At 43.5% G+C, this 26,935-nt stretch overlaps 1 protein-coding gene across 1 annotated transcript; it reads right to left on the minus strand.

Annotated features, from left to right (window-relative positions):
* Positions 1-6,742: 6,742 nt before the first annotated feature.
* Positions 6,743-11,658, minus strand: TMEM271 (transmembrane protein 271). The gene has a single exon (XM_068234210.1). The coding sequence runs from the start codon at positions 11,264-11,266 to the stop codon at positions 10,391-10,393; it is 876 nt and encodes a 291-aa protein (XP_068090311.1). The 5' UTR covers positions 11,267-11,658; the 3' UTR covers positions 6,743-10,390.
* Positions 11,659-26,935: the final 15,277 nt, after the last annotated feature.

Here is a 26,935-nt window from a genome sequence, read left to right on the forward strand (position 1 = left end):
ATTGCAAGCAAGAACAGTGACAGACTATTAGAGGCAGTTCTTTACCGGTCCAAGTAAAGAACCTTGGTGTAATGTGCTAAGCAGAATGAGACTAGGTTTGCTGGATAACATATATTTTCCACTCTTTACCAGCCTTGCACAGGCCCCTTTCACACTACCCATGGTGCAACCTGATGCGGCAGAAGTAGCTAAATCGACACTAGGTTGCAAACTCTGCAGTGCGTTGCCTCATGATCCGTTCCTACCTTATGGCTTATGCAGCAATGCAAGTATATGGTGGCGCATGGCGACATGGTAAGCATGCTTGAGCGATAGTGGTAGCAGGGCAGTGCGCATGTGCAGAGCGACGGTAAACCAGTGACGTACTTCCTGTCTAGCAGGGAGTACATCACTGAGCGGGGGGCAGCGCTATGCACACAGGGCCGGATTTAGGCCAAGGCCAACTAGGCCATGGCCTAGGGCACCACAGGAGCAAGGGCAACAAAGCAGGATACACTGGCGCAGCATTTGCAAGCTTGCAAATACTGTGAGGCAGGGGGATCCGGCTAGCGCCTGACCGCGGTACTCTGCTGCTAGCCACCTGTGCAGCGGCCACCTTGCTCTCTGCACGTTTGCATTGTGGCCGGCGGCTATGGACTTGGGCAGCATTGGAGACAGAAAGGAAGAGGAAGCTTCTGCACTGGAGATGAGTGGAGAAATAAGTGACACTGATAGCTGCTGCGGTGTGAAGGTGAGCTGGCTACCTATACTGAAAGGGGGGCTGGAAAAGGAGGGATTAAGGGAGTCATCTGGCTACCTATACTGGAGGCAAAGGGGGGGGGGGGAGTCATCAGACTACATATACTGGGGAGTAGTCACCTAGCTACCTATACGGGAGGGAAGGGGGGAGAGGTCATCTCGCTACCTATACTAAGGGGGGGCAGCTGGTGACAGTGGCCTTGGGCAGTAAAGAGTACAAATCCGGCCCTGTATGCACATTACCATGTCGCCACAGTCTGTCGCAAGGTACTGTGAAAGGGGACATGGTGTGGTGCGAGCATACTGCCCCAGGCCTTTCTGCCACAAGACGATCGCACCGCATCAAGTATGAAAGTAGCCACAGCCTTGGTACATCAGGCCAAGTACTGTGACATGAAACGTATAACCAAATTAAGCAAGTTAAAAAAATACTCTTTTTTTCCCTTAATATATGAAAAATATTTTATAGGGTATATTGTGCAATTCAGACTATGCATCATGGACGCTTCTCTTATGAGAATATTCAATACACCCATACAAAGTGGCACACCAGCAGAAGATGGGCTTCTGACTCACATCATAATCACAGCAAACTCAAGCATTTACAGGCTGTAGGTTTCAGCAAAAATGTATTTTTTATGAACATGTTGTATTGAGCAGCCCACTAGCATAGTGTGGAGCGGCTTTCACACAGATGACATGCATCATCAGAAACATGATTAGCTTTAACAGATACAGCATTCAAATAAAATAACCAACAAATGGCACTCATGGTCAGTTTGTAACAGGAAACAAAAGCATGCAACATGGATATAATGGCTGTAAGTTTTTGGACTCTGTATTCCTAATGTAGTAATGTTTACACAGACTGTGGATGCCAGCATGCAATACGAGGATCTATACATTCAGCATAAGTAATGTGCACAGCTGCTGGCTCTTTGACTTCGCATAAAACCAACATCCTAATATACCTAAAAATGTAGAAATCTGAAAATAAACCATATCGCTAAAACGTTATTCTATGCCGCATCTTTTGGCATCAAAAATATTTTCTTTGCTTTTTTTTAAATTAAAAAAAGAAATCTTGTAATAATTTATAAAGTGCCTCAAGTACATGTCTTTTATCTGGATCACAGTTAGAATATACAGTATTGTTTATCATTGAGATTAACTTTATATGGGTGGAATGGGCATAAATGAGAATGCTCTCTAATAAATATCTTTGGGTTGATGAGGGTGGGTAAAGTGTATACAATTATTCTGTTCATCTGATCTTTAAAGTGCAACATTTGCCAAGTGGAAACACACAAAAAAAATAACATTCTTGTCCGGCAATCAGAATAGGATCACATTATAATTGTTCTTATTTGTCTGGCGTTAGTCTTATGGTGTAATAACTATACCCTTTCCCATCACAAGCACAACTTCTGTCAGTCATACAAAGTGGCGATTTAGATTAAGGGAGAAAGTAAGGCCAATGTTGAAAATAACGAATGCAAAAGTTAGTGCCACAGGGCACAGTTCTACTTTGAAAGTACAGACAGCACCTCATGTATAAAAACTGAAGGCATGAAAAATGTACGCGTTGTCCTCAGAAAGGGAAAAAATGGGAGCTATCACTGTCTCCTGCACCAGAAAAATGACATCATGGACCTGGCTGCTATGGGCATTCCATCTAATTTCCCTTTCCTGCAATATTCAATGTACTGTACGCATTATTTCCTATGAGAGAACTACAGCAAAGGTTTGTTTTTAGTTTTTAAAATTGTGTGTGTGTGGGAGAAGGTGTGTGGAGGGGGTGGTGGGGGGGGAGGGGGGTTGAGGGGGAGAGGAACCTTATTAGGTGTTCAAGGCTAATTGTCCTAAAGCCCAGGAATTAGTCATTTAATAAGTCTGGGAATGCTAAATAACGTGGGTACTTCATGTGTTTTTTACATTATAAGGTACACTTGATGTGTATTTACAAAAGCTAAATTTGATGCAGGGGGATAACTACAGTTCGTGGGGCCCCCAACAAAACTTTGATTGTGGGGCCCCCTACATTCACACCCCCTGCTCCTTTGTTAAGCCCCCGCAGCCAGGTGGCTTATCTGCCATGGGTCACATAGCAAATATGGCCACCACGACTCTCCCCACCCAGAGACCAGTGCACAATGCAGCCTGAAAATGGTTGGGCTTCCATACTGCCATACCTGAAAGTCTACCAACGTTTGGTGACCTCCTGTGGCAGTTCTTGTAAAGTAGCTGCACAGAAGGGGTGGTAAGGAATGTTCACAATAAAAAACGTCATGCAGAACGGTCTGCCTCATCTCTTCCCTGTTGCCTGGAATTCCTTCTTCACACAGGTACTGTTCACAGCACATGCTGTGTGGGACCAGAGACAGAATGAATAGAAGGAGTAGTTTCTGTATCCTTTTTGAAAATGCTGCTCATCTGGGTTGCTGATCTTGGCTTTATAACATTCTGAATTTTTAATGCAGAACGTGTATGTAAATGACAGTGTTCCCAGTTTACGCTGACTCTGATGGCTGAAAGCAGCCAGACAACTAGAATTTTCTAAAAAGAAATGGAGACGGCAGCCTCCACACTCCTCTTGGGGGCTTACTGGTTTAGTACAGATGACTGACTGTTGTTGCTAGTGGAAAACATGTCCCTTGCTGCTCAGAAATGTTGGTTCCTGTCTGTGATTAGGTCACGTTAAAATGGAAGGGCAGTTTCACAGGTTTCTCTACCTCTGCTACTCTCCTTATTGCAAAATGGAAATAAAGCATTTCTAAGATTCAAAAACATTTTTCCAGGGGCCAGGAACATTGTACAGGACAACCGATCTTCATTGTCCTTGTTTTTTGGGGGCAGATTCCATTTTTTTGTAATAGTGCATACATTTTTTGGCCTAAGTTGAAGCGTGTGGGCCATACTTTACAATTATTCCCTTTTCACTAATACTGGTTCAGAAGATTGCTCTTACTGGACTTCTTGAACTTATGAAGAAGCATACATCTGGTGGCATTACCACAAGTTGTAGTATAATCAAGGAACCTAGCCTTTCTGAAGTTTAACAATCTTGCCCACTAGGATTCAAGGCCTTCATTAAAATAAAATATACTGGTAGTTGTTATGATTGTGGATAGTTATAATTACTGCTATTGTCTGTTCAATTTGAATGCTTTACAGACCTAGGCCAGATCCACAGATGATACATTATCCCCTGTGGATCCGTATGTGTGGCAGGCCTACAATCAATAAATACAAATAAAAAAATGATTTTTGCATCCATACATATTCTGCTTTTAGAATGGCACATTTATAAAATGTGATGCATTTTTACACAATATTCTACACCGTCTGGGTTGTGACTCCAAACAGGTTTGATACACACAAGTACCAACAAATATAGATCCTTTTAAACCCCACTTTCCGGTCTAACTATCCCTTTTACTATTAATATCAGCTAAACTTGTTCTGGAAGTGCTTTAGAATCTCTCTAGTGCTCTAAAAAAACATCTCACTCTTTATTACTCTACACGTGTTTATAAAGGCACAATTAATTACACGTACACACACACTCTGAGGATTTGTCAGACTCACACATCATTAAGTAGAGTGGATCAGTTTCTTCTGATAAAATTCTCCTTGAGGAGAATTTGTGGAGAAGCCTGCAGTCTATTTTGTCAAGTGATTGATTTGTAAGCCTATGATGGACCACTTCTAATCATCTGATAATCTTTTATTTCTGCTTCCTGTTTTTTATGCATGTGTACAAAGTGCAGAAGTGAAATCTAGTCACATGATCACAGCCAGTTAGCCAGAAACTTGCAAATCAATCATCCAACCAAACTGATTTCTTGGTTTTCCATGAATTCTCCTCAAGGAGTATTCCTGTATAATAAACTGATAGGTAAGGAATAGAGAGAAAAGTGCATATAGAGATGGGTTTGTGTTAGTCACTTCATAAACAAGCAAGCATCAGAGTCAGGCAACAGGAGTAACTGCACTCATGCAGCAATTTGTACATTTCAAGATGTAATGAAAAATATTGCTAATAATAGATTAGTGGATTTAACTCTGTCCACATAGAAAGGAAAACATGACTCCAAATGCCTGTTTGTGACATGTTTACTTCATGGTCTTGCTAACTCTTTGTACGTAATGCTTATTTTAAAAGGGATGTACTATATACCAATGTTTTTCTTTTTCTTTTGTCTATTTGGCTAGGTTCACAGTGGTTGTAGCGTTGCATTCCCTGCCACAGCAGGAACATAACGAATCGGGAAAGCAGGGCCGAACGTTAGCTGCGTTGCGTCATATACAGTGAAGCTTACAGTCATTGGAAAGTATACTTCACTGTCACTGTTAACAAGTTTATTTTGCAGTACCACATTTGTGGCTGTGTGACAAAAGGAGATGTGTTTACACATCCATCTAGTGGCAAGAGATTTTACACCAAGGGGTACTTCAATTGTGAGTCAGCATTCGTTGTCTATTTGATCAAGTGTCCGTGTGGATTAGGGTACGTGGGTAAGACCACACAACCACTCCGTGACCGCATCTCTTCGCATAAATCTGCGATTAGAGGAGAGAGCTCTGATCACGCAGTGGCGTGTCACTTTAAAGATTGCAGGCATACAGTCTCTCAATTGAGAGTCCAGGTTATTGACAATGCCCCATACAGTGTAAAGAGGGGAGATCGTCATAAATTGTTGTTGAAAAAAGAGGCCATGTGGATCAGGAGATTGGGGACTTTTGGTAGAGGGGGGTTAAATAAAGAGTACGAGCTGTCAGGATGCATATAGATCTGTACTGTATTGTTGTTTTGGTGAGTGAATAATGCAATTTTAATCTTGTGTATGTTTCTTATCTGTTCTACAGAATGTTTGTGCCGGCGGAGAGGAGTCGGGCGGAGACTGGCGAGTTCAAATTGTCCAGGGATTACTATATGGGATGTTGCTGTGCGGGGTGTTGCTGGGGGTCTCTGGACTGGGCTGCTCAACGTGCTGTACAGGTACCGTACTTTGTTTATTATGGTTGCCACGGAGATGATGTTTATCTATGCATAGCGTGCGCATTAGGTTGCGATGCGTCTATGCCATTGGAGGAAAGCACCCACGTGATTAGAGTCGCGTGAACTATGACGCGGCGGAAGTCGGCGGGAGGGGCAGCGTAGTTCTGGAGTCCCGGGCGTCTCTCCGCATAGCAACAATCTTTGTCCCGCTGATTAGGTGGGTTGATGCATGCTGATTTCTGGGGGAGGTACTGGAGTACTCCCAATTTACATACTAAGGGATTAGTTCCCCATTAGGTCCGCCGGCCTCTGCCTCTCTCTGATTGGTCGGACACATGTTTGTACTATTTAAGGAGACGTGTGATTTATGTCAGTGTGATGATTCTTGCTTTCTAGCTTGAGAAAGGGCTGTGGGCCCGAAACAGCGGAGCTGTCGCTGCTGCTTGACATCATGCTATCTAATTAATAAAAGAGCTAAATCTTTTTCTACTCAAGATGGTGCTGACTCGATTTTGGATTTCGTTGTGTGGATGGTCTGATGTGCACAGACCATAGGAGTCCTAGCACGTCTGTATCTTATTCCCCCATTGGTGCTTGCCGCACACTGTGGATGCAGTACCACATTTGCGCAGGGTGTTATGATGCTGTACACCGTTATGCCACAACGCACCTGCCGCACTGTTAATGTCACATAGGTGGTGCATTGCAGTATGGCAAGCCGCACTACAAAAGCACACATTATGCAGCACTGCAATGCACCACCAACACAGCCTGATATTTTTGAATGCTAAAAAATAGGATATTTAAGGCTTTGATCACTTCAATGCCAAACACATTTTGTATCAGTGTTGGACTGGGAGGTGGAAAAACTGAGGAAATACACCTGTTGGCCAAGCAACAGTAACCCTGTGTTATCACTCCCAATAGAAACCTGCAGCAAGTCTTCACTGTGAGCAGCAACACCTGATTACTGTTGCTTGGCCAGCAAATGGATTTCCTCAGCTTTTCCAGCTCCCAGTCCGACACTGTTTTGTATACATGCTTTTCCACACATCTCCACATGTGATAACGCATACGTTTTAATGAAGGCAGCACATTCAGTGCATATCGGTGAAACAATTCACTTGATATGCATTGTGAATGGTGTACATTTGGAACATGCTAAAGGAACCATTTTGGAGTGAATGGAGTGTGTAGAAAATGTGTACAAAAATGTGTGGTCAAAATTGCGCTAGCAATTTTGCATGCTTTTTTTTTTTTCTAGGAATATAATAAGAACAAAGCCTTCAGATATTTTTCTAATGTGAAAAATACAAAAAAAGTCCACCTGTTGGTTTGATTGGCAAACTTAATAAGTAGAGGAAAGGTCTTGTTTTGCTGATATGTAGTACAGATAAGGTAGATCCAAGGATAGTAATAATATTTAGGGTGTAGTTATGAGTCACCAAGTCTGGAGACTTTTACTGTTGCTTTTTTACTGTTGGAGTTTTTTTCCCCCCTTTTTGTACAACTACAGTAAAGCAATACATTATCTTCTGCTCACCATATAGCAGGTAGAGCTTCCCCAAAAACGATTTCCAATATTTTATGTTTCTAATAAGCATTGAACACATTAAATAAATAAAACAAATGTGGAAAAAAAATGTATTACACATTTCTTTTAATTATATTGCCATTACTCAAGAAGTAGAAAATTGCAATGCCATATTCTACAACTCTGTTTTGATATTACTCAGGTATTAGCTTCCGAACATTACTTTTCATGTCATCTTTTCTCTGTTTAACTTCCTTTCCTATAGCATGTTATTTATGGCTCTATGCCCATATATGCTTGTTTTATAATTACAAAACCTTTATACTAGCTCTAATACCCTGATACACTTACAATGTACGGCTTCATGAACAATATACGGCTTTTCACAATGTTTAACATCATTTTGTTTGTTTTCCCAATCCATAATGGATGCAGGTTTCCAATTAAAAGGCATCCAGTGCATTTACTTGGTATCATTCACACCATATGCAAAGAGAACGGTGTGCTCAAGAACAGTACCGCAGGAAGGATTTTTGTGTGTGTTTCCACCAAGCACCGCTCACTAAAGTGGGTAGGCTCGGAAAATGCGTACAAAAAATGCACTGCATTTACAATTTTGCATCCATTTTTGCATGGGTTACGTAGTGCTCCAAATTTCTTGTATAAAATGATAACGTATCATTTAGTCAGGCCAAAAATGGTCAGATCGGAAAATTATTTCATGTTTGTGGAGTGACACCTTCTACTAAAAATACTCTTAGGCTCCGAAGGATAAATTAGCTAGAAATATTTTCTTTCAGATGCCTTCCCACCCCACCCCCCTTATCAAGATAAGAGTGGCAATGGGTGATGAATAAGCAAAAGTCCTGGTTATGCCAAGATCATTCACTAGATCAGGTCTAAGGCTTCTTACTACCTTATTTTTAATGGATGTCAAAGACTACAGTCACACTAGAGCTTTTCCTGCCAGAGATTTTGTGCCCAAATCCTTGTCACATAAAATCATCTTTTCCCAATAAATACTGCATGAGTTACATGGTCAAAGTTGTTTCGCATAAGCGAGCGCACTGACAAGATGCAGAGACTATCTTGCCAGTGAGTAATATATAAATGCTGATTAGCGGTTCAAAAAATGAAGGCATGAAAGACTCTCGTGTGACACTGCCATTGGGGAGGGAGGAGGGGGTGTTAAATGGGTGATATGACACACAGCCATTTTGTATAAAATAGAAAAATAAACCCATGGGAACCCCGTCTGAAGTGTCTGACTGCAGAAAAGCTTCTGTTCCTCTTCTAGCAGGCAATCAGATACGTACTTTCTCGTTACTAGAGTAGATTAGCAGGTCTGCAGCCAGACTTTTTCTACATGTCTCAGACATGATTTGTATGTCATATTATGAGCTACATGGGCTATGTATAGAAATGAATAGGAATTGCTTTCTTTTTCTGTCACATGGGCATAGCTGAGACTGATCATCATCCAGAATCATGGAGGGATTCCTCACAGAGTCTTGGGACAGAAGGAAAGAAAAATTCACCTTCATCTTGAGTTAATGCAGCACAGTAAGACAAACACCTACATTTATTTCTGTTGGGTGACCAATTGCCTGTCAAACACTTCATGTAACGGTTTGCCAGGATACATAACAGATGATTTGGTGTCCCCTTTCTATGAATCTATAAGATCCAAACCAATTCAAAACACCCGTAATTAAGGAGTAAAAGCCCCGCCAGCCAATTTACTAAATAAAGCATATTCCTTGCCCGTCTACTTTTTATAACCGGAGAGCAAAATATTTTATTAGATCTTCTAATATGAAAAGCTATTGCCAATGGAGCTATGTGAATTAACCCCATACATTCACATAAAAAAAGACATTATAGGAAGGGGATCATTATACAATACATTTTACTCGTGTCTTTGTGCCTTCATTCTTTCAACAGACATCAGAACATGATGTTCCTAACTTAGGTTTCTACTGAACTTTGAAGACTGAAGGATACCCATCCTGTGATGTACATTGCTCTACACTTGTTACAGCATGCATCACCTACATTACTCATCTATGCTGCTACGGTTCCCACCTCGTATGAGACGTGTGAGAAGATGTGGCATGGTGACAGGACTGCTTCATTAATATCCATGTGGAAGTGCTTTGAAAACAGTTCCATTCTTTTACCTGTGACTCCTACAAGTGTTTTCTAGCCTAGGCTCCAGCATTAATTCTGAGCAGCAACACGTCTCTATAGTTCAGCCCACATAGCATGTGATCAGATGCCAAGCCAACAAAGACACAGACCTTTATTAACTCTATTTGTGCTGCAGAGACATGAAACAGTGGCATCAGCAGAATGTGCAGATAGAACCTGTGTCCCATGCAGCCTCCTTTGGATGGGTATCCCCTCAGCCTGTGCCCTCTGAGCAGGCGTACCATTAGCAGCTGTAGCCCGTATTTGAGCCACGATAAGCTTTGTGCAGTTTGTCCATTCTTTGCATATCAATCACACTTGGAAGCAGTTGCTTTGCTTTCTCGAGCAAAAAAAATACATTATTTGATGATTCATTAACTATAGCAAAAAAAAAAATAAAAATGGAGGAAGGATTGACATTGCCAGAAGCATTTACTGATAAAATCTTAAGATTCAATAAAGATGAGTAATCTCATCAGACATGAAATAAAAAGCCTATTTATACTGACATAATAATTTTGTAGCTAGACACTGTAACCATGGCAATAGTGACGAATACCAAAATTGAGATTTACACTGGTATGACAAAATAAATGTGAAGAGGAGGAAAAAAAACTGATAGATCTATACTGTTTCCCACTGACTCCACACATATAAAATAAATTATTTCAATCGGAGTCAAGTGAAGACAGTGCATCCCTTGGGACCAGCAAGCACACGCACTCACACATATACAAACACACCAGTCAACAAGGTTTGGCTTTCACCCCTTACCATACATTGGTCATGTACATTATCTGTACACAACCATCTAGATACATTTTGGTAGTCCTTGTGTTATACCTCCCTGTCTTATTTGCAGGCATCAGTGATTGTCAGTGCAGATCATGAAGCAGTATAGTCTCTGTACAGAAGTCTGGGGGATGTTATGTGGTGGTCGTAGTGGAGCTGCTGCAAATCTCAGTAGCAGGGTAAATTTCATCATATGGAGGGGGCTGCTCATTAGGCAGAGGATAGCAATAAGGGTATGAGGGGTTTAAATCAGGATCCATGGGTGAGTAACCAGGTAACTCCAGAGATGGGTGACCCCCGCATTGCACTTCTACTCCCGCTTCATCAAACAAGTGAAATACCCCAACGTTAATGTAGGATACACTTTGAAAAGGGAAGTCTCCAGGAGAAAAGTCGTGCTCCTCGTTTGAGAAAATGGAACCCCTGTTTTGTCTCTGGAAGCGCCTTGCCCCACATCTCCTCCTTCTCCGGCGCCGTTGCTGGGAGGACTTGTAGTTTTTGACCAGCAACAGGTTGATAAGACCCAGCAGACATTCCAGAGAGTTAAAAATGGTAGATATGACCAAACCCCGCTGATAATCCTTCAGCTTCTGGCACTTGGTGGAGCTGCTACCTGCGCCAGGTGTCGGTTGCTGAAGGCAAAAGTGTGAGTACTTCCTCTCCACTAGTGAGACAGTGTCCCCATCTATCACTGCCCCAGCAAAGGCGCTTAACACTCCCAATAAGAACACAAGTACTCCAAGGAGGAGGAAGTTCTGACTGCCCGGTTTACTCTCCCCGGCCGCATCCTCGCGACAGCAGATTAGGGCAGATCCCAGAAGGGAAAGGCCAGCTGAAAGCAGCAACCCGGAGTAGAAGGCGCCAGCGGCTGTACCCAGACGAAAAGGCTCACCCTTCAGCTCAGAGCCCAGAGAGAAGCACTTGAGGCCCACAGCGGCCGCACTCAGGGCGCAGGCAAGCAGGAAGCAGCTGGAGAGCGCAGCGCAGGCTCCCCGGACACCCCACTTCATCCTCCGCGCCGGCCTCTCCTTTTTCAGCACCCCCTCCTCTCCTTCTCCTCTTCCTCCTCCTCCTGTGCTCCGGCCGGCTCTCTCCCTTCATCCTCCCGTATCCTCCTCCCCAGTTGCCCTTTCCAGGAAGGAGGTGGTGGGGTCCAGGGAGGACATGCTTTAGGGAGAGAGCCTGTAGAGCTGCATGCACTGGGACTCAGCCCGAGTATCCTGGCTCTCCTAGTCCAGTCAGAAGCAGCAGCAGCAGTTGTAGCAGCATGCAGCAGCACAGCTCTCTCTCACTGCACCTTCCCAGCCTCTGCACATTGCATTATCTCATTGCTCTTAGAAGAGGATTAAATATTGATGTGAGAGAGGAGGGAATACAGGCAATGTGCTGAGGAATAGACAAGAAAGCCTGTCAGACTTTACACCAGCCAGCTCTGCTGCACGCCAGTCCGTTTTAGGCTAGGAGGGGGAAAAAAAGCAATCACTTAGCAGTTGATGTCATGAAGCCCACACAGAGCTGGCTCCCTCCCCCAGAATTGCTATCTTTAACCTGCATATCTTCAAAGCAGGGAAGAGGTTAATGGTGCAAGAGGCTAGTTGTATGAAAAGAAGCTGCTTCATTGTGTGGATGCTGCATTGTGAGAAAAAGCAGAAAAATAGGAAAACGGAATATCTCGCCGCTAACCTTTAATCGCTCACCATCACTGAAAGAATGCAGGAGTTAATTGTTATTTTCTCCCAGTGATTACATATACTTTTTCAATTAAGTAAAGCAGTGAATCATGCTGAAAAAAGATTCCGACTTACCCCATGTAACTAGCAAGTAATATTTTACATAGTGGCAATGGGTGGAATGAATTCCGATGTATAGCACTGCACCAAGGAATGCTAATCCTTCTGCCCAAAATGTGTGTACTACATAATGACCTGTTTTACTGAACATAGCCAGCTTGTTAAGTTTACAGGCCCTAGGCTCATTCTGTGCTGGAATTGTGGCAATAGCTTTAGGTAATGGGGATTGCTGCCTAAAACTAGTGCACTGCTGTTGTTAGCCTACATATACAGAGAAGTGTTCTATCTATCTATCTATCTATCTATCTATCTATCTATCTATCTATCTATCTATCTATCTATCTATCTATCTATCATGACACAAACGAACTTACATGAAACAAGTAAGTGCATACTTCTGGCTTTAATTTAATTAGTGAACAAAAATACTGTATTAAAGTTATTTTTATACACAGTCAGCAGCTGCTTATTTTAAAATACAAAACGATTTGCCTGTCTCTGATTAATATTATCTGCCTGTCGTTAGTGTGATACAGATACCTTTGCCAGATACCTTAGCCTGTCGTTTGCAAAATCTTCACGTCATTGATATTTACCTATCGTTAGTATTATGTGCATGTTATTGGTATTAGTTTGTTGTTTTTAATATCTGCCTATCATTGGTATTATTTGTCTATCAAGGCAATATTCCAGTCACTGCTAACATCTGACCTGCTTTGCAATCTATTGAATAAGCTGCAGGACGTATAGGGTTGCAGCGAACATAGAGCCTTTTATTTATGTACTAGAGACCTTAGCCCCGTTTAATAACGGCCCCTGCCACGCGCACATGCCCACGCATACGCTCGCTTGCCACGGGCGTGCACACGCCCGGTTGGCCCCCTGGCAGTCCTGCTCCTGTCCCAACAATGACTGTCCCTGCGGCACATGCGCAGTAGCGCAAACGCAGGGACACACACACGGACATGGGACGCAGAGACACTTAGGTTTTATTAGGTAGGATACTGTGATATATAAGATGTGGTACTGTCAGTCTTTTCTGTTTTTTCAGATGCTGTGGTCAGCTTACCTCAGAGAAGCTGTTGACAAGCAGATGTTCAGGCTGCGAACCAATCAGGTTCAGCTAGCAGATGATTGGGCAGAGCTTCTTTCAGTCCAGAAGTCCTCGGCCAATCAGCAAGCGGGCTGATGTGAAATAAAACTGTTCCTGTCAGAGCAGTCAGTGTCACTTGAGGCAGATCTGTGCAGCTGCCCGCCCTTTATGATAATTTATGGACTATTTAACTGGAAGTTGTCAATTGAGTCGGGTCCACAGACCATCAATCGCGTTTTATTGGTCATGAAGTCGGTATGGTGTTACAGTGGAAGAAAAGTGTGAAATGGTTTCAGTTGGTGTTATACTAATAAAGTTGGATGTGTTTTACTCCCCCCCCCCCCCCCCCAATAAACAATGGCCGCGACCTGTTAAAACGCAAAAATGTGGTTTGTGTTTTATCTATTAGAGTTAAGCTATTGTTAATGGGAAAGTTGGTATAAGATAATTATGTACTTGCATTCTCATGAGACCACATTCACTTTTTGCAGTTTTTGCATTGCTTGTGCCACATACTTCCTCATGTCAATGTTGCATCCACTACGGACTTTGTCTCTTCAGGTATGCTCACATTTGCTCACAGGGGTAAGTATAAATCTGGCAACAGTGGATCTGGTGCTGGTGTGCTTCTTTAGTGGGATGCTGTATTCATAGGTGTTTTGGAGCTACCCCCACACTGATCACCTGCATGTTAGATTGATAAGGCTTGTAAAATGTATTAGCTATGGGCTCAGTTTTGGGCAATCAGTTTTGGATGTGTGTCTGACTTTAGAGGCATAAAAAGATTATTTGCATAGTCAGTATTGATGCATCATGGGAGACCTTTTTTTCTCACTCTGATTTATTGTTAACACCTTCTATTTTAAGAAGACAAATTTATATTTAGCTCTAATTTGCTGTGATTATTTCCTGCGTTCGCCAACAAAGCTAACAGAAGTGACAAATGATTATTATCACCAAATCAGAAACCTTTGCACACCCGTGTCCTAATTAAACTGATCACATGATTCTCCACGTGTTCTGCTGAACAAAAGCAAACCTACTTCCAGGACAAACTGGCAGTTCTACTGCAGAGGTAACTGGGGGAAAGAGATTTGAGGAAAGGCAGTTATCACTTGTGAGTCTACCATTTCACAAAACATTGTTAACAACATTATATATTGTAGATCAGGGGATCTAGCTGCAAACATGATTATCAGCTAGGAGTAGGCAGACTTTGGGTCTTTTGCAAATTTGACCAAACAACAGTACCTTGGGCTTAAAGTGTGCCAGAGTACCAGAGCTGGAGAAGGCTGAGGACTGCAGCGTGGGAGTGATCAGTGCGCATGGGGCTGGAGGAAGCGCCAGGTATGTATAAATCTTTGACTAATATTCATCTCTGGTTTCCTTTAAGTGAATTAAGCTGAACATTAGTTTATTGCTTTAGAAAAGGACTCGTATAGTTGATGCAATCTCAAAAATACAAAAAATTGTAGAAAAAACTTTATTGACACATATACAGAAGAGATATATCCAAAAAAGATTATAAAAACACGATTCGACACTTCAATATCAAAATAGTGGGTCCTCATAGAGCCAAAAATACAAGAACAATATCTGGTTTGATAAATAGTTGTAGCTTTACGGGTATTTATTTCTCAAGGCAACAACACATGTTCGTTTCGGGCTTTTGTATGAATTTATGTGTGCCCTTCATCAGGCCATGATACCCAACTCTATAAATAAAAACAACAAACAACAACATATTAAGAATCACAAGGTACATTTCCTCAAGGAAAAATAAAGAAATGATCACAGGAAGAGAGCCTACCACCAGGCAAAGTTTATGGCATATACACCAGGTTCAATCCAAGAACCTTATACACCTAAGTGCTTAAGATGATATATATGCCCAGGAATGTGGTTCATAATCTATATAATTCGGTACAGATATTATAATGCCCTAAAAATGTGTCAAGATGAAGAACAGATCAGCGGAGAAATGGAAAAGGGCCCTTACGGGTAACTTTTTCTTTTACAAACAACTTCCGGATTGCTTTCATTGATTAACTACAAATTATATGGTGTATACCTATCAACCTTCATTAAAATCTATTATAACTATGGTGAATGGTGATCAATATGACCATCCAGATATCAAATGACTATTGATCAGTAGAGATGGCCTGAACGGTTCGCTAGCGAATGGTTCCCGGCGAACTTCCGTGGTTCGCGATCGCGGAGAACCGCAAACTTTTCCGGAAGTTTGATTCGCCCCCATAGTGCATCTTTAGGGTCAACCTTGACCCTCTACATCACAGTCAGCAGGCACATTGTAGCCAATCAGGCTACACTCCCTCCTGGAGCCACTCCCCATCCCCCTTATAAAAGCCAGGTAGCGTCAGGCATTGGACTCACTCGTGTGCCTGCAGTAATTAGAGAAGGGAGAGTTGCTGCAGACTCATAGGGAAAGCTTAGTTAGGCTCTTGTAGGCTTGTTAGCTTGCTCCTTGCTGATTCTTATTGCTAAAGAAGCACCCCTCAACAGCTCTTTTGAGAGCTAATCTTGTTCTTGTGATATATATATTTTTTTTGTGTGGCCCACTTGCATTATATTCAGCCCTGTCATTCAGTCGCAGTTATCCTTTGGTGTAATTCCTACTGTGCCACTGCCAGGCCCAGCACATTTAGTGACTACCTTTGTGTGTGACAGGCAGCTGCACATTTGTAATCCCAATCACTGCACCTGTTCACTGTTTAGTCCACTTACCTACCTACCTACATGAGCGCACCCATTGTTGATACCACCAGTCATTGCACCTGTTCACGGTACATGTTTGTGTGTGACAGGTAGCTGCACATTTGTAATCCCAATCACTGCACCTGTTCACTGTTCACTGTTCAGTGCACCTACCTACCTACCTACACCTACAGTCCGTGTGTGTGTGTGTGACAGGCAGCTGCACATTTGTAATCCCAATCACTGCACCTGTCCACTGTTCAGTGCACCTACCTACCTATACCTATGTGATTGCACGCATTGTTAATACCACCAGTCATTGCACCTGTCATTGCAGTCCGTGTGTGTGACAGGCAGCTGCACATTTGTAACCCCAATCACTGCACCTGTTCACTGTTCAGTGCACCTACCTACCTATACCTACCTGAGCGCACGCATTGTTAATACCACCAGTCATAGCACCTGTTCAGGGTACCTGTGTGTGTGTGTGTGTGTGTGTGTGTGTGTGTGTGTGTGTGTGTGTGTGTGTGTGTGTGTGTGTGTGTGTGTGTGTGTGACAAGCAGCTGCACATTTGTAATACGAGTCACTGCAACCTGTTCGCTGCACCTGTGTAACCGCACATTGTTGTACCAGCAGTCACTGCATACCTGTTCACTGCACCTGTGTAACCGTACATTGTATTAGTCAAGTCAGTGCATACCTTTCACTTCATCCCCCCAATATGGACAAAACAAAAGTCAGAGGCAGGCCACCTGGCAGGTCTGTTCGAGGTCGCGCTGTTGTGATTTCGTGCGGCTCTCGACCAAAGTACAGTGTTCAGAAGAAGGCACATGCCATCAACCCCCAATATTGTCAGGACGTAGTTGACTATTTAAGACAGAACACCTCATCTTTCTCAGCTTCCGCACGGAAGGAAGCGTGACATATCTTCCTCCTCCTGCTCTGATTCTGGCACCCCACTTAACACTCAGTCGGCCGCCACCACCAAAGTGCCATCACCCCAGGGCTCAGCGATGTGGAAATTTTTTTGTGTGTCTGCCTCAGATAAGAGCAATGCCATCTGTACTTTCTGCCACCGAAAATTGAGCCGTGGAAAGACCAAAACCCGCGTAGGGACAACTACCTTACAAAGGCACATGATTACAAAGCACAAACTGCAATGGGATGACCACCTGAGGAAAAGCAGCACACAAAAGCAAAGCCACACACCGCAGTAGAAGATACCAAGCCGCAATTTTTTTCTCAAAAAGGTGATACCTAAACTTTACCGCGATGTTAAAAGGCAAGTGGTGACATCTCTGGCACACAGTGTTGGGTCAAGGGTCCATCTGACCACGGATGCCTCATCTGCAAAGCATGCTCAGGCCTGCCCGAAGACTAAGTCAGTCCCCACACACAGCATCTCTGCCTGCACGCTGTGTGACTGCCTGCCCCAAGACTAAGTTGCTCCCCACACAGCATCTCTGCCCGCAGGCCGGTTGACTGCTTTTTCCACCACCACCAACAGGGTCCAGGTCCAGGACTCCAGGTGGATTCCTGAATTTATAATAATTTTTTCTGGTGCGTGTACATGCCGTGCTTAATTTTTCTGGCTGCACTGCAGCTGCAACAACAAAACAAAAGGCATGTACATGTGCCAATTCCCCTTCGTGATCATTACCTTGCCGCGGTGAAGGGGCTTGCGTATCACAATGAAGCAATGACCACCGGCATGGTGCGCACCAGTCCAGCACGGCCGTCACTACACAAACAGCTGTTTGCAGTCACTGCATACCTTTCACTGCATCTTTGACTGCACATTGTATTATACCTAGCAGTCAGTGCATACCTTTCACTTGAATGGATTGCAGACTTTCCCTCCATAACAGATTCTCGTTAAAGGATTTAAAGTTGATTCATCTCATATACAGCAGGGCCTCGAAAGTCCTCCTGTATTGTTATTTTTGTTCACTACCTCGGGACGTGCATGCCATGCCTGCTGCCTTCCTTGGATGTGTGGTAGCCGTTCCTGCTCCTTTGTCCACACAGCGTGCCTGCTGCCTTCCTTGGATGTGTGGTGGTGGTAGCAATTTTCTTAGGCTCCCACTCCGGACCGGAATCGAACCAGGATTCCGTGGCCATTACCCGTGGTCACCATGGTACTGAGAAAGTACCATCGAAAGTTTCACACAGTTCAATGAATGGCAGACTTGCCCTCCATAACACATTCTTGGCAAATGCTTTTGATTTGGTTCGTCTTGCGCTGGGTCAAGGGTCCATCTGACCACAGATGCCTGGTCTGCAAAGCACGGTCAGGGCAGGTACATTACTTATACAGCAAATGAGTCCTTACTTCAATGTGTGGTGGTGATAGCCAGTTCTCAGGCTCCCACTCCGGACCGGAATCGAACCCTGATTCCCCGGCCATTACCCATGGCACTGGCGTAACAATAGGCCTTGCAGCCCCTGCGGGTCAGGGGCGTAACTGGATCCCACCAGGCCCCCCTGCAAAAATTCTGAGCGGGCCCCCCCACCCCGGGCCCCCCCACCCCCGGGGGCGTTTTGGGGGGCTGGAGGGGACGCAGCATGGGGGGAAAGCTATGCTGCAGTTCGGCGAGGAGGGGGGACGCTCCCCCCCTTCCCTCACCTCGGGCTTTTCCCTCTATGCTCCCCTCCAGCTTCAATAAGTGTCCGTGAGCAGCGGCGGCAGATACATACCTTCCGTGCGTTCCAGGGTGGACGCTCCTCTCTCTGTATAAACAGGAAGTCACGTGAGAGACTAGAGGGAGAAACTTCCATGCTGGAGCGCATGGAAGGTATGTATCTCCCGCCGCTGCCCGCCGCTGCTCACGGACACTTATTGAAGCTGGACCGTCCCCCCTGCCCGCCGAACTGCAGCATAGCTTTCCCCTCATGCTGCATCCCCTCCAGCCCCCCAAAACGGCCCCGGGGGTGGGGGGGGGCACTCAGAATTTTTGCAGGGGGGCCTGGTGGGATCCAGTTACGCCCCTGACCCGTGGTCACAATGGCAGACTAGCCCTCCATAACAGATTCTCGTTACAGGTACTGAACAGCCAGCAGAAAATGTCATTTAAAAAAATAGATGTAAGCTTTACCAATGGTAGAGAAAGAAGCATCGAAAGTTGATAAGGCAGTCAGATATTACCTGATATCACTGAGGAAGAGCAATCTCGCCATGGTGCGCACCTGTCCAGCACGCCCGTCACAACACAAACAGCTGTTTGCGGTGCGTTACACAGTGAGTTTGGTGTGTCAGTGTGAAGCAGTAATTACACTCCCTGATTGATGTATACACATGCAAGATGTTTTAAAGCACGTTAGGCCTGCAATTTAGCATTCAATGTGACTTCTACCCTTAAAACGCTGCTTTGCGTCACATCCAGATTTTTCCCCAGGACTTTTGGCATCTATCCCACTCATCCATGCAAAAACTCAGATGTTAGACCCCTTGAAACATCTTTTCCATCACTTTTCTGGCCAGCATAAGTGTTTCTAGTTTTCAAAGTTCGCCTCCCCATTGAAGTCTATTGCGGCTTTCGTAAGTTTGCGCGAACCGAACTTTTGCGGAAGTTCGCGTTCGCGAATTGCGAACCGAAAATCGGAGGTTCGAGCCATCTCTATTGATTAGACTTACCCATTCTTTGCCCAATTGATGCTGTTGAGATTATAGGGTGGCCATAGGCAGGGCACACCTAGGTATTTCATGGGGGGATTCCTAAAAGGTCTCACTCAGCCACACGCAATACAGTATAATAAAATGGTAGGACATTAAGTTGTGTCTGGGCGAGCGTGTATAGTGGGTATGTAGCTGCAACTGGTCTGTATGGAGGGAGGGTAGGTTACTTCGGCTGATACGTAGGTAGGGTAGGTAGCTGCAGCTGGTTAGGCTGTAAGGAGGGAGGGTAGGTAGCTTTATCTGGAAGGTAGGGAGGGTAGGTAGCTGCAGCTGGTAGTTAGGGAGGGTGGCTAGCAGGAGCTGGGCAGTAAGGAGGGTAGGTTGCTGTTGCTGGATGTGCTGCATTAAGGGTAGTTAGCTGTTGCTGGGCAGGCAGTAGGTAGGGAGGGTAAGTACATGCCACTTCTGGGGAGGCGAGAGGGAGGGTAGATTCCTGCTGCTGGAAATGGGATTCACTCTTCCTGTCTCACTGGCTCTCATGGCGCCTGTTCAAATAGCCCGTCACCCTGGCCACTCTTCACTATGGATGGTGGAGGATGGGGGGGGTGCTCAATCAGAGCAGGAAAAAAGGGACTATGCAGCAAGTGGACTAAATGGGCGCTGCCATAGACGCCAATACAAAATAGTGGTCTTTGGGCACCAGAGTGGAAATTTGGGCTATATATCGGGCGCCCAAATGCCGCTATTCTGTGGCACATATTTAACTTTTCGTTATTTTCTTGTGCGGTGGCTATCAGCGCCCCGGGGGAATGCAGTGTTAGCTAGGGGCGTTAATTTTAGGGATTAGTTAGGTAGTGTGTGCGGCTGGGGTAGTTTTAGTCATTAGGTAGGTAGTGTGTATGGGTGGGGGGTTAGTTTTAGGCATTAGGTAGTGTGTGCGGGGGGGTGTTAGTTTTAGACATTAGGAAGGTAGTGTGTGCGGGAGCGGGGAGGGGGTTAGTTTTAGGCATTAAGCAGGTAGTGTGTGCAGATGGGGGTTTAGTTTTAGGCATTGGGGGGCAGTTAGGGTTAGGCGTCAGAGGAGAGGGTTCTGTGTGAGAGAAGGTTAGGTTTGGCCATAGTAAAATATCGGTATTTAATATCAATATTTGACTCTTTTATAGTAAAATATAGGTACCGTCTTTCCCTGAATATAAGACACTGTCTTATATTCTTTTTGAGTAGGAAATATGTGCTAGGGCTTATTTTTGGGGGGAGGGGCTTACTCTAAGAAGAGGGGTAGACTCTTTTAGTGTATGGGGAGTTGTATGGTCTTTCACCGCACCTCCCTTGTTGCTGTGTCCCCTTCCATTCCTTGTAACTTATGCGGTGACCGGCTTCGAATTAAAGCTGTTCGGGCCCCTTTCTCCTGCACACTGATCCTGTACGTGAGGTCGCCTCTGCACCCGCGCCCCCCTCTCATCATTATCAGTGTGTGCCTGAGATGCATCAGCCAGAAGCACATTGATAATGACGAGAGGGGAGCGTGGGCGCAGAGGCGACCTGAGTCTCTGCACAGGACCAGATTGGTGCTTCCTGGAGGGAAGGGGAGGATTTTTTGTAATAATTAAAGAAATCTCTGCATTCTAGTGGCAGTGAAGGGCCAGCAGTGCACATGCTCACAGAGATCTAAAGTGCTGATCTAGATAGGTGTAACAAAAAGAAATGTACGTTCATTTATTTCACTGTTTAAGAAGCTGGCCCATATGCAATTAACTTTTTCAACTCAGTTATCCCCTAGGAGATAATTTTCATCTTCTCTTTAGATTACATTTTCAGCATTTTACAATTGAAAAAGTACCCAACAGTTGGTGAAAAAAGTGCTATTCAAATTATTTTGGGTACTTTCTTCCTTGTTTAAAGAGCATTTTTTGACAAGGTGTGAAAATGTCACCTAGGAGAAAACTTGGGAGAAAAAGTGAATTGCTTCTGGACCACTGACCTGTTGGATAGGATTACACAAGCAGTAACTGCCATCTCATCCTGCTGTTTCTGCTGCCACCTCTCAGTATCAGTACTCCATTGACACTTCTAATTACCCTTCTGGGAGACATTGCTGATGCAGTGCACCCAGCTCATGGTACCAGTTAGCAATGTAGTCCACACTCTATCTCAGGGCCCACCGCCTCCTCTCCCTGCTGCTATCTTTCACTACTCCAATGACCCTACTTGTGTGTACACTTCTGGGTGGCATTGCTGATGCACTCCACACAGCTCATGCTGCCAGCCAGCATTGAAGTCTACTTGGTGATAGCTAACCGAAGCCCATATACTGCTTCTGCTCTCGCTGACCCACACTCTGTCTCATGTCCTCCATTGTTGGGCAATGGTAATGTCACCGTGCTACTTCTAGACAAGTTTATGGGTGGCATTCTTTCCAGATAGTATCCAGCTCATGATACCAGATATACAGTCTCCTGCTGTTTTGATGGCAGAGACTGTTACTAGTGGGCTGAGCTGGCACGTAACGCCACCATTTCTCAATCTCACTTCCCACTTGAATGGCCTAATGGCCTAATGTTTCCACTGCATTATGTATGCTGTCCAGCATGTAAATTCCAATTTGCCTTCCGTCACTTTAACGTCAGTTTTCTGAAAAACCACAAGGTCGTTTGGGACTTTTTTTACCTCCTAGTTGCCACTGTTCTACAAATACCTATCAAATTTGGTGGTTCTAATATGTATTCTATTATCCCTTAAAGTCGGCCTACTGAGAATTAGCTTCTTCGAAAATTTGCAGAACGATCATAGGTTCAAGGAAATTTTCACAAGACAGGCAGTGTACAGTAACCAGAATTTTCTGTTTAAATTGTACCTGTATATAAAAAAGTTTGATACCTATCTCAGTAGTGTGAAGTCTGTGAATGGTCAAGAGGTTTCCCTCATCCTCCTACAACTCACCGTTGTAGCGCAGGGTCCTTCTAAATCTATTTGGCAAAAGCTTGCTGAATAGGTTTCTTTTGGCCGCGCTCCTGGCTGTGGACGTGCACATCCAGAGCCGACTCAGCCGAGTATAGTCCGCATATGCCCAGAAGAACAAAGCACTCATGCACTGGGGGGAAAAAAGCCATGCGCAAGCACCTTCATTCTTCTGGGAATGAGCAGACCTTATATTTTTGGCACAGAATCTAAAGCTTAACTAGGAAGTTCTAAATCAGAATTTCTCCACATTATTAAAGAATGTACTTTTTTTCATTAATGAAAGTGCTTACCAAGTACCACCTGTTCTGTGTTACGTTATCTCTAGTACCTCTTGATACATATATTTTCATTAGGGGCGCTCCATAAGTGTGTAGGAATGGATTACAAATGCTCCCTTATGCTTTTAATTACTGAAAAATATTTATTCTGGTTTGTCTGTATAATTTTTGATCTCAAAAACTAATTATAATTAATTGACTGCAACAAGTTCAAGTACCCCCTGAGTGAAGTAAAAGTGCCCCCTAGGGTGCACATACCACTTGCGCAGAACCTGAAATGTAGCTCATGCTAACTCCCTGAGGTTGGTGATGCAGGGAAACTAGAGATCATCTTAGAGATCACTTTTAAGATATTCTCATTAGTCCTGCAGATTGGTTGTACTATCCCTCTGTAAAGGTGCCCATTACAATTTTTCACTAAATACGAACTTTCGATGCAATTTGAATGATTATAACTAATCAGAAGGCAATTATCGATTCCTTCTTCAAATTCGATCATAAAATGTAATTTTCTGATCGATTTTATCCTAATTTAGCAATCGACCAAAGAATTGTTTCTTATCAACTGCCTTCTTAAAAGGCAAATTTTCTATACAATAGGATCGTAAAAATTGCATCGAAAGAACACATTTGGTGAAAATTTTTTACTGTTAATGGGCACCTTTACTCAGATGCATCACACCTGTAAGCAACAATGAGCGACGGATAAAATGCGAATGCGTTTCATTCGGATTTCATCATCCTAATGAATGCAGCTGAGCAGGTGGGCGAGGGGGGGGGGGTAAAATGTACCCAGCATCCATCTTCTTTAATCCGTCCCACAGCGCCTCCCACGCTGTGTTCCAAGATGTGTCACATGACTACAAACACTTCCTCCCTCAACCCAGAATGAGGAAGTGTTTTTAGCTACGTGACCGTGGCTTGGAACGCAGCGTGGGAGGCGCCGTGGGACAGATGAAAGAAGACAGATGCTGGGTAAGTTTAACCCCCCCTCACCCACCTGCTCAGCTGCATTAATTAGGCGGATAAAATCCAAATTAAAGGCATTCGAATTTCATCGGAATTCAATCCGGAGAGCATCACATTTTTATTTTCAGTCTCTTCAGCCTGTGGAATGGAAAACAGGTTAGCCTGCACGTCTTCATCTTTACTACTGGCACACAAATAAAAAAAACTAGACAGCAACAACTGCCATTATTTAGAACCACACCCACTAACATTGGGATAGATATGGGCAGCACGGTGGCATAGTGGTTAGCGTTCTCGCCTTGCATCGCTGGTTCGAATCCCAGCCAGGTCAACAGCTGCACGGAGTTTGTATGTTCACCCCGTGTCTGTGTGGGTTTCCTCCGGGCACTCCGGCCCACATCCCAAAAACAGACTTTAAATAAGTTAATTGGCTTCCCCCAAATTGGCCCTAGACTACAATACATACACTACACGATATAAACATATGACTATGGTAGGGACTAGATTGTGAGCTCCTCCGAGGGACAGTTAGTGACAAGACAATATATACTCTGTACAGCTCTGCGGAAGATGTCGCCGCTTTATAAATACTAAATAATAATAATAAAATAATAATAGTCTAAAAGGTTGTTTTTTAACCCTTTTCCTGCCAAGCACTTACGATGTTCGTTTTGGCCGGGAAGGGCTTTAACTGCCAACAATGTACGGCCTACGTTAGTTGGCAAAATGTCCCCTGGGAAGAAGCGGGGAGGGGGCTGACATCACTCCTCTCACCACGTGGGCCCCCTCCACTGCCTCCTTGCCTGGCTGGATTAGCGGTGCGGGTTGTAATTACTTGCCCTGTCTGCATCCTTGTGAAATTAGCTTGTAATGGTTTTTTGGTATCCGATCAGCTTTGGCTGCAGGAATGAGCAGGCTTCCATTATTACGATTACTTTGGGAACTCCTAATTAGCAGTTTTTTATGGTAAGCAGAATTCTAACACAAGTGGACAAGGGTAATCTAAAACAAAATCAATGACCACTCCTGTCCAAACTTTTATGGAGTGTTTCACAGAGTAAATCTAATATAAATATTCCCTGTTTGCTGAATGAGCAATACTTTTCGTAAAATAAAAATTCTTTACATCTTCACAAAGTGATGACGTTTTTTTATAGTAAAGCAGCACAGGCATAAAGGACACTAATGTGGCAAAGCTCATGAATGTTAACCACTACAAGGCAACACAACAAACTGCATTGGAGAGTTAACTTTTTATTGCAAAGAAACAAAAAGATATCCAAGATTTTCACACACAAAAAAAATTCCAATTCACTTTTTTTCCTAAGTTTTAGCCTAGGTGAAAAGTTCACATATTTTCAATAAAATGCCTTTAAAGCCAACAGCAAGCAAACTTAATTATGGCAGTACTTTTTCACAACCTTTTGGTGCTTTTTAATTGCAGAGTGCTGAAAAGTTATTTTAGACAGAAGAGAAAAAAATATCTCCTAAGAGAATCTTTAGAGAAAAAGTGAATTGGATCAGGCCCTTTGAGTCCTACAAAAAGAGCCTGGATTGTGCAACTGGGCTGGGTTGCGGATCTTTTTCCCACGTGCAACCAGATCTTTTTGGCCAATTTTGCCTGGCCTGAGTTGGTGGAGTGGGTTTGGTTGGAGGAACTGGGGGCTTCCATAGTGGGCTTAGAGTTGTATTGGCAGGGAAATTATTTGTTCTGTCTTTGTATCTAGCACTGGCGCAACCATCAGGACAAACTCCCCCTGTGCCGGATTCTGGTCTTGTTTTGGTGACTCCTGTTTTGCTGGTAGAGAAATATCTGATTTAGTAAGACATGTGCTTAAGATTTGATACACTACTGTATAGACAGATTAAAAAAAAACCATTAAAGTGTATCATGTCTAAAAATAAGGTTTTGTTTGATTACAAATTATTGTAAATGATTGGGCGCTGGAGAAAAGAAGTTTTAAATCACTTTCAAAAGATCTACTTTCATATTTTTACAGCATTGTAAAGGGCATTTTCGCCTGTATGGTACAGATGGCCATGCTGAATTAGATATCAAATAGTATAATTCTGGCCAGTCAGAAAGGGTTTGGATTGTTAATTGGGTTATTTACTTGCTAAGGGCATTTATTTATCCACAAGATGTAATAAAGCTATTCCAAGGACATGAAAACTGAGGAAACTTGTGGGCAATGAAAAGAAGATTGTCCTTCACAAATTTCAGATAAAATAACTTCTAAAGCCTTTGTAATCTAATGTGAAATAAAAGCAGCCACAACAATATAATACTGGCAATGAATCTGAAGTAGAAACAAAGTACAAAGCTAAAAAGGAAAAGGCCATTGTAAAACTGAAAATGTCACCTTTACTTACAGAGTAGAAACGGCAAAAGAGAGGTAAAAAGAACTTTTTACTGTGGAGGACGATCTGCTTTTGTATCCCTCATATGAGGCATTGCTTTGTGAATAAAGCTTATGTTTTTTGGTCATATTAGCTAGTGCATTTTTAGCTTTTTGTGTTGTTTTACTTTAGAATTCTTGCAACATTATTATCAGCATTATGATAAACACTTTATGAAATTTGTGGTTCACTTGCCAGCAATGCTGATTGCCTCTGTCATCCACCAAATACTCGCTGACACATGTTATTGACTTAAATGAAGACATGCTTGAATTTACAGTAGGTGTTTAGTAAATCAACGTGTAACATGATGTGCAAAACAGAAACAAAGGCTAAGCTAAATATACCTTTCATAAAATACTTTATGGAATATCCAAAGTTCAACTCTAAAGAGAGAGCTAAGCAAGCTAATTTACCCTTATAGCCAGAATTTATTTGGGTGCCCGTTGCAGTGGCCAAACTTCCACGCCACATCCGACACCCAAATCTCCTGATTCCTGTTGTGTGTCAGGCTGCCACATTTACCACAGATATTAAACAGAGACACTAATGTTGTTCTACAAAAATACACCTGGAGCACTCACCACAGATTCTCAATAAGATTGAGAGGGACTATTTTACTCACCATGCCAAAGACAAAGGAAACCAGTCTGGAGCTCAGGAAGGAAGACAGTAGAGGTTCATGATAAGGTCGAAGGCTACACTGCCATTTCTAAGTGATTCACAGTGTCTAAAACAGCTGTATGTTGCATCATTGCCAAGTACAAGGAGACAAATTCTGTACGGAACAAACCTGGCCGTGGCCATAAGCACAAGATTTCTAGAACTCTGGAGAGGAAAATAGTCAGAGATG

The sequence above is a fragment of the Hyperolius riggenbachi genome, chromosome 1, assembly GCF_040937935.1.
Source record: "Hyperolius riggenbachi isolate aHypRig1 chromosome 1, aHypRig1.pri, whole genome shotgun sequence".
NCBI lineage: Eukaryota > Metazoa > Chordata > Amphibia > Anura > Hyperoliidae > Hyperolius > Hyperolius riggenbachi.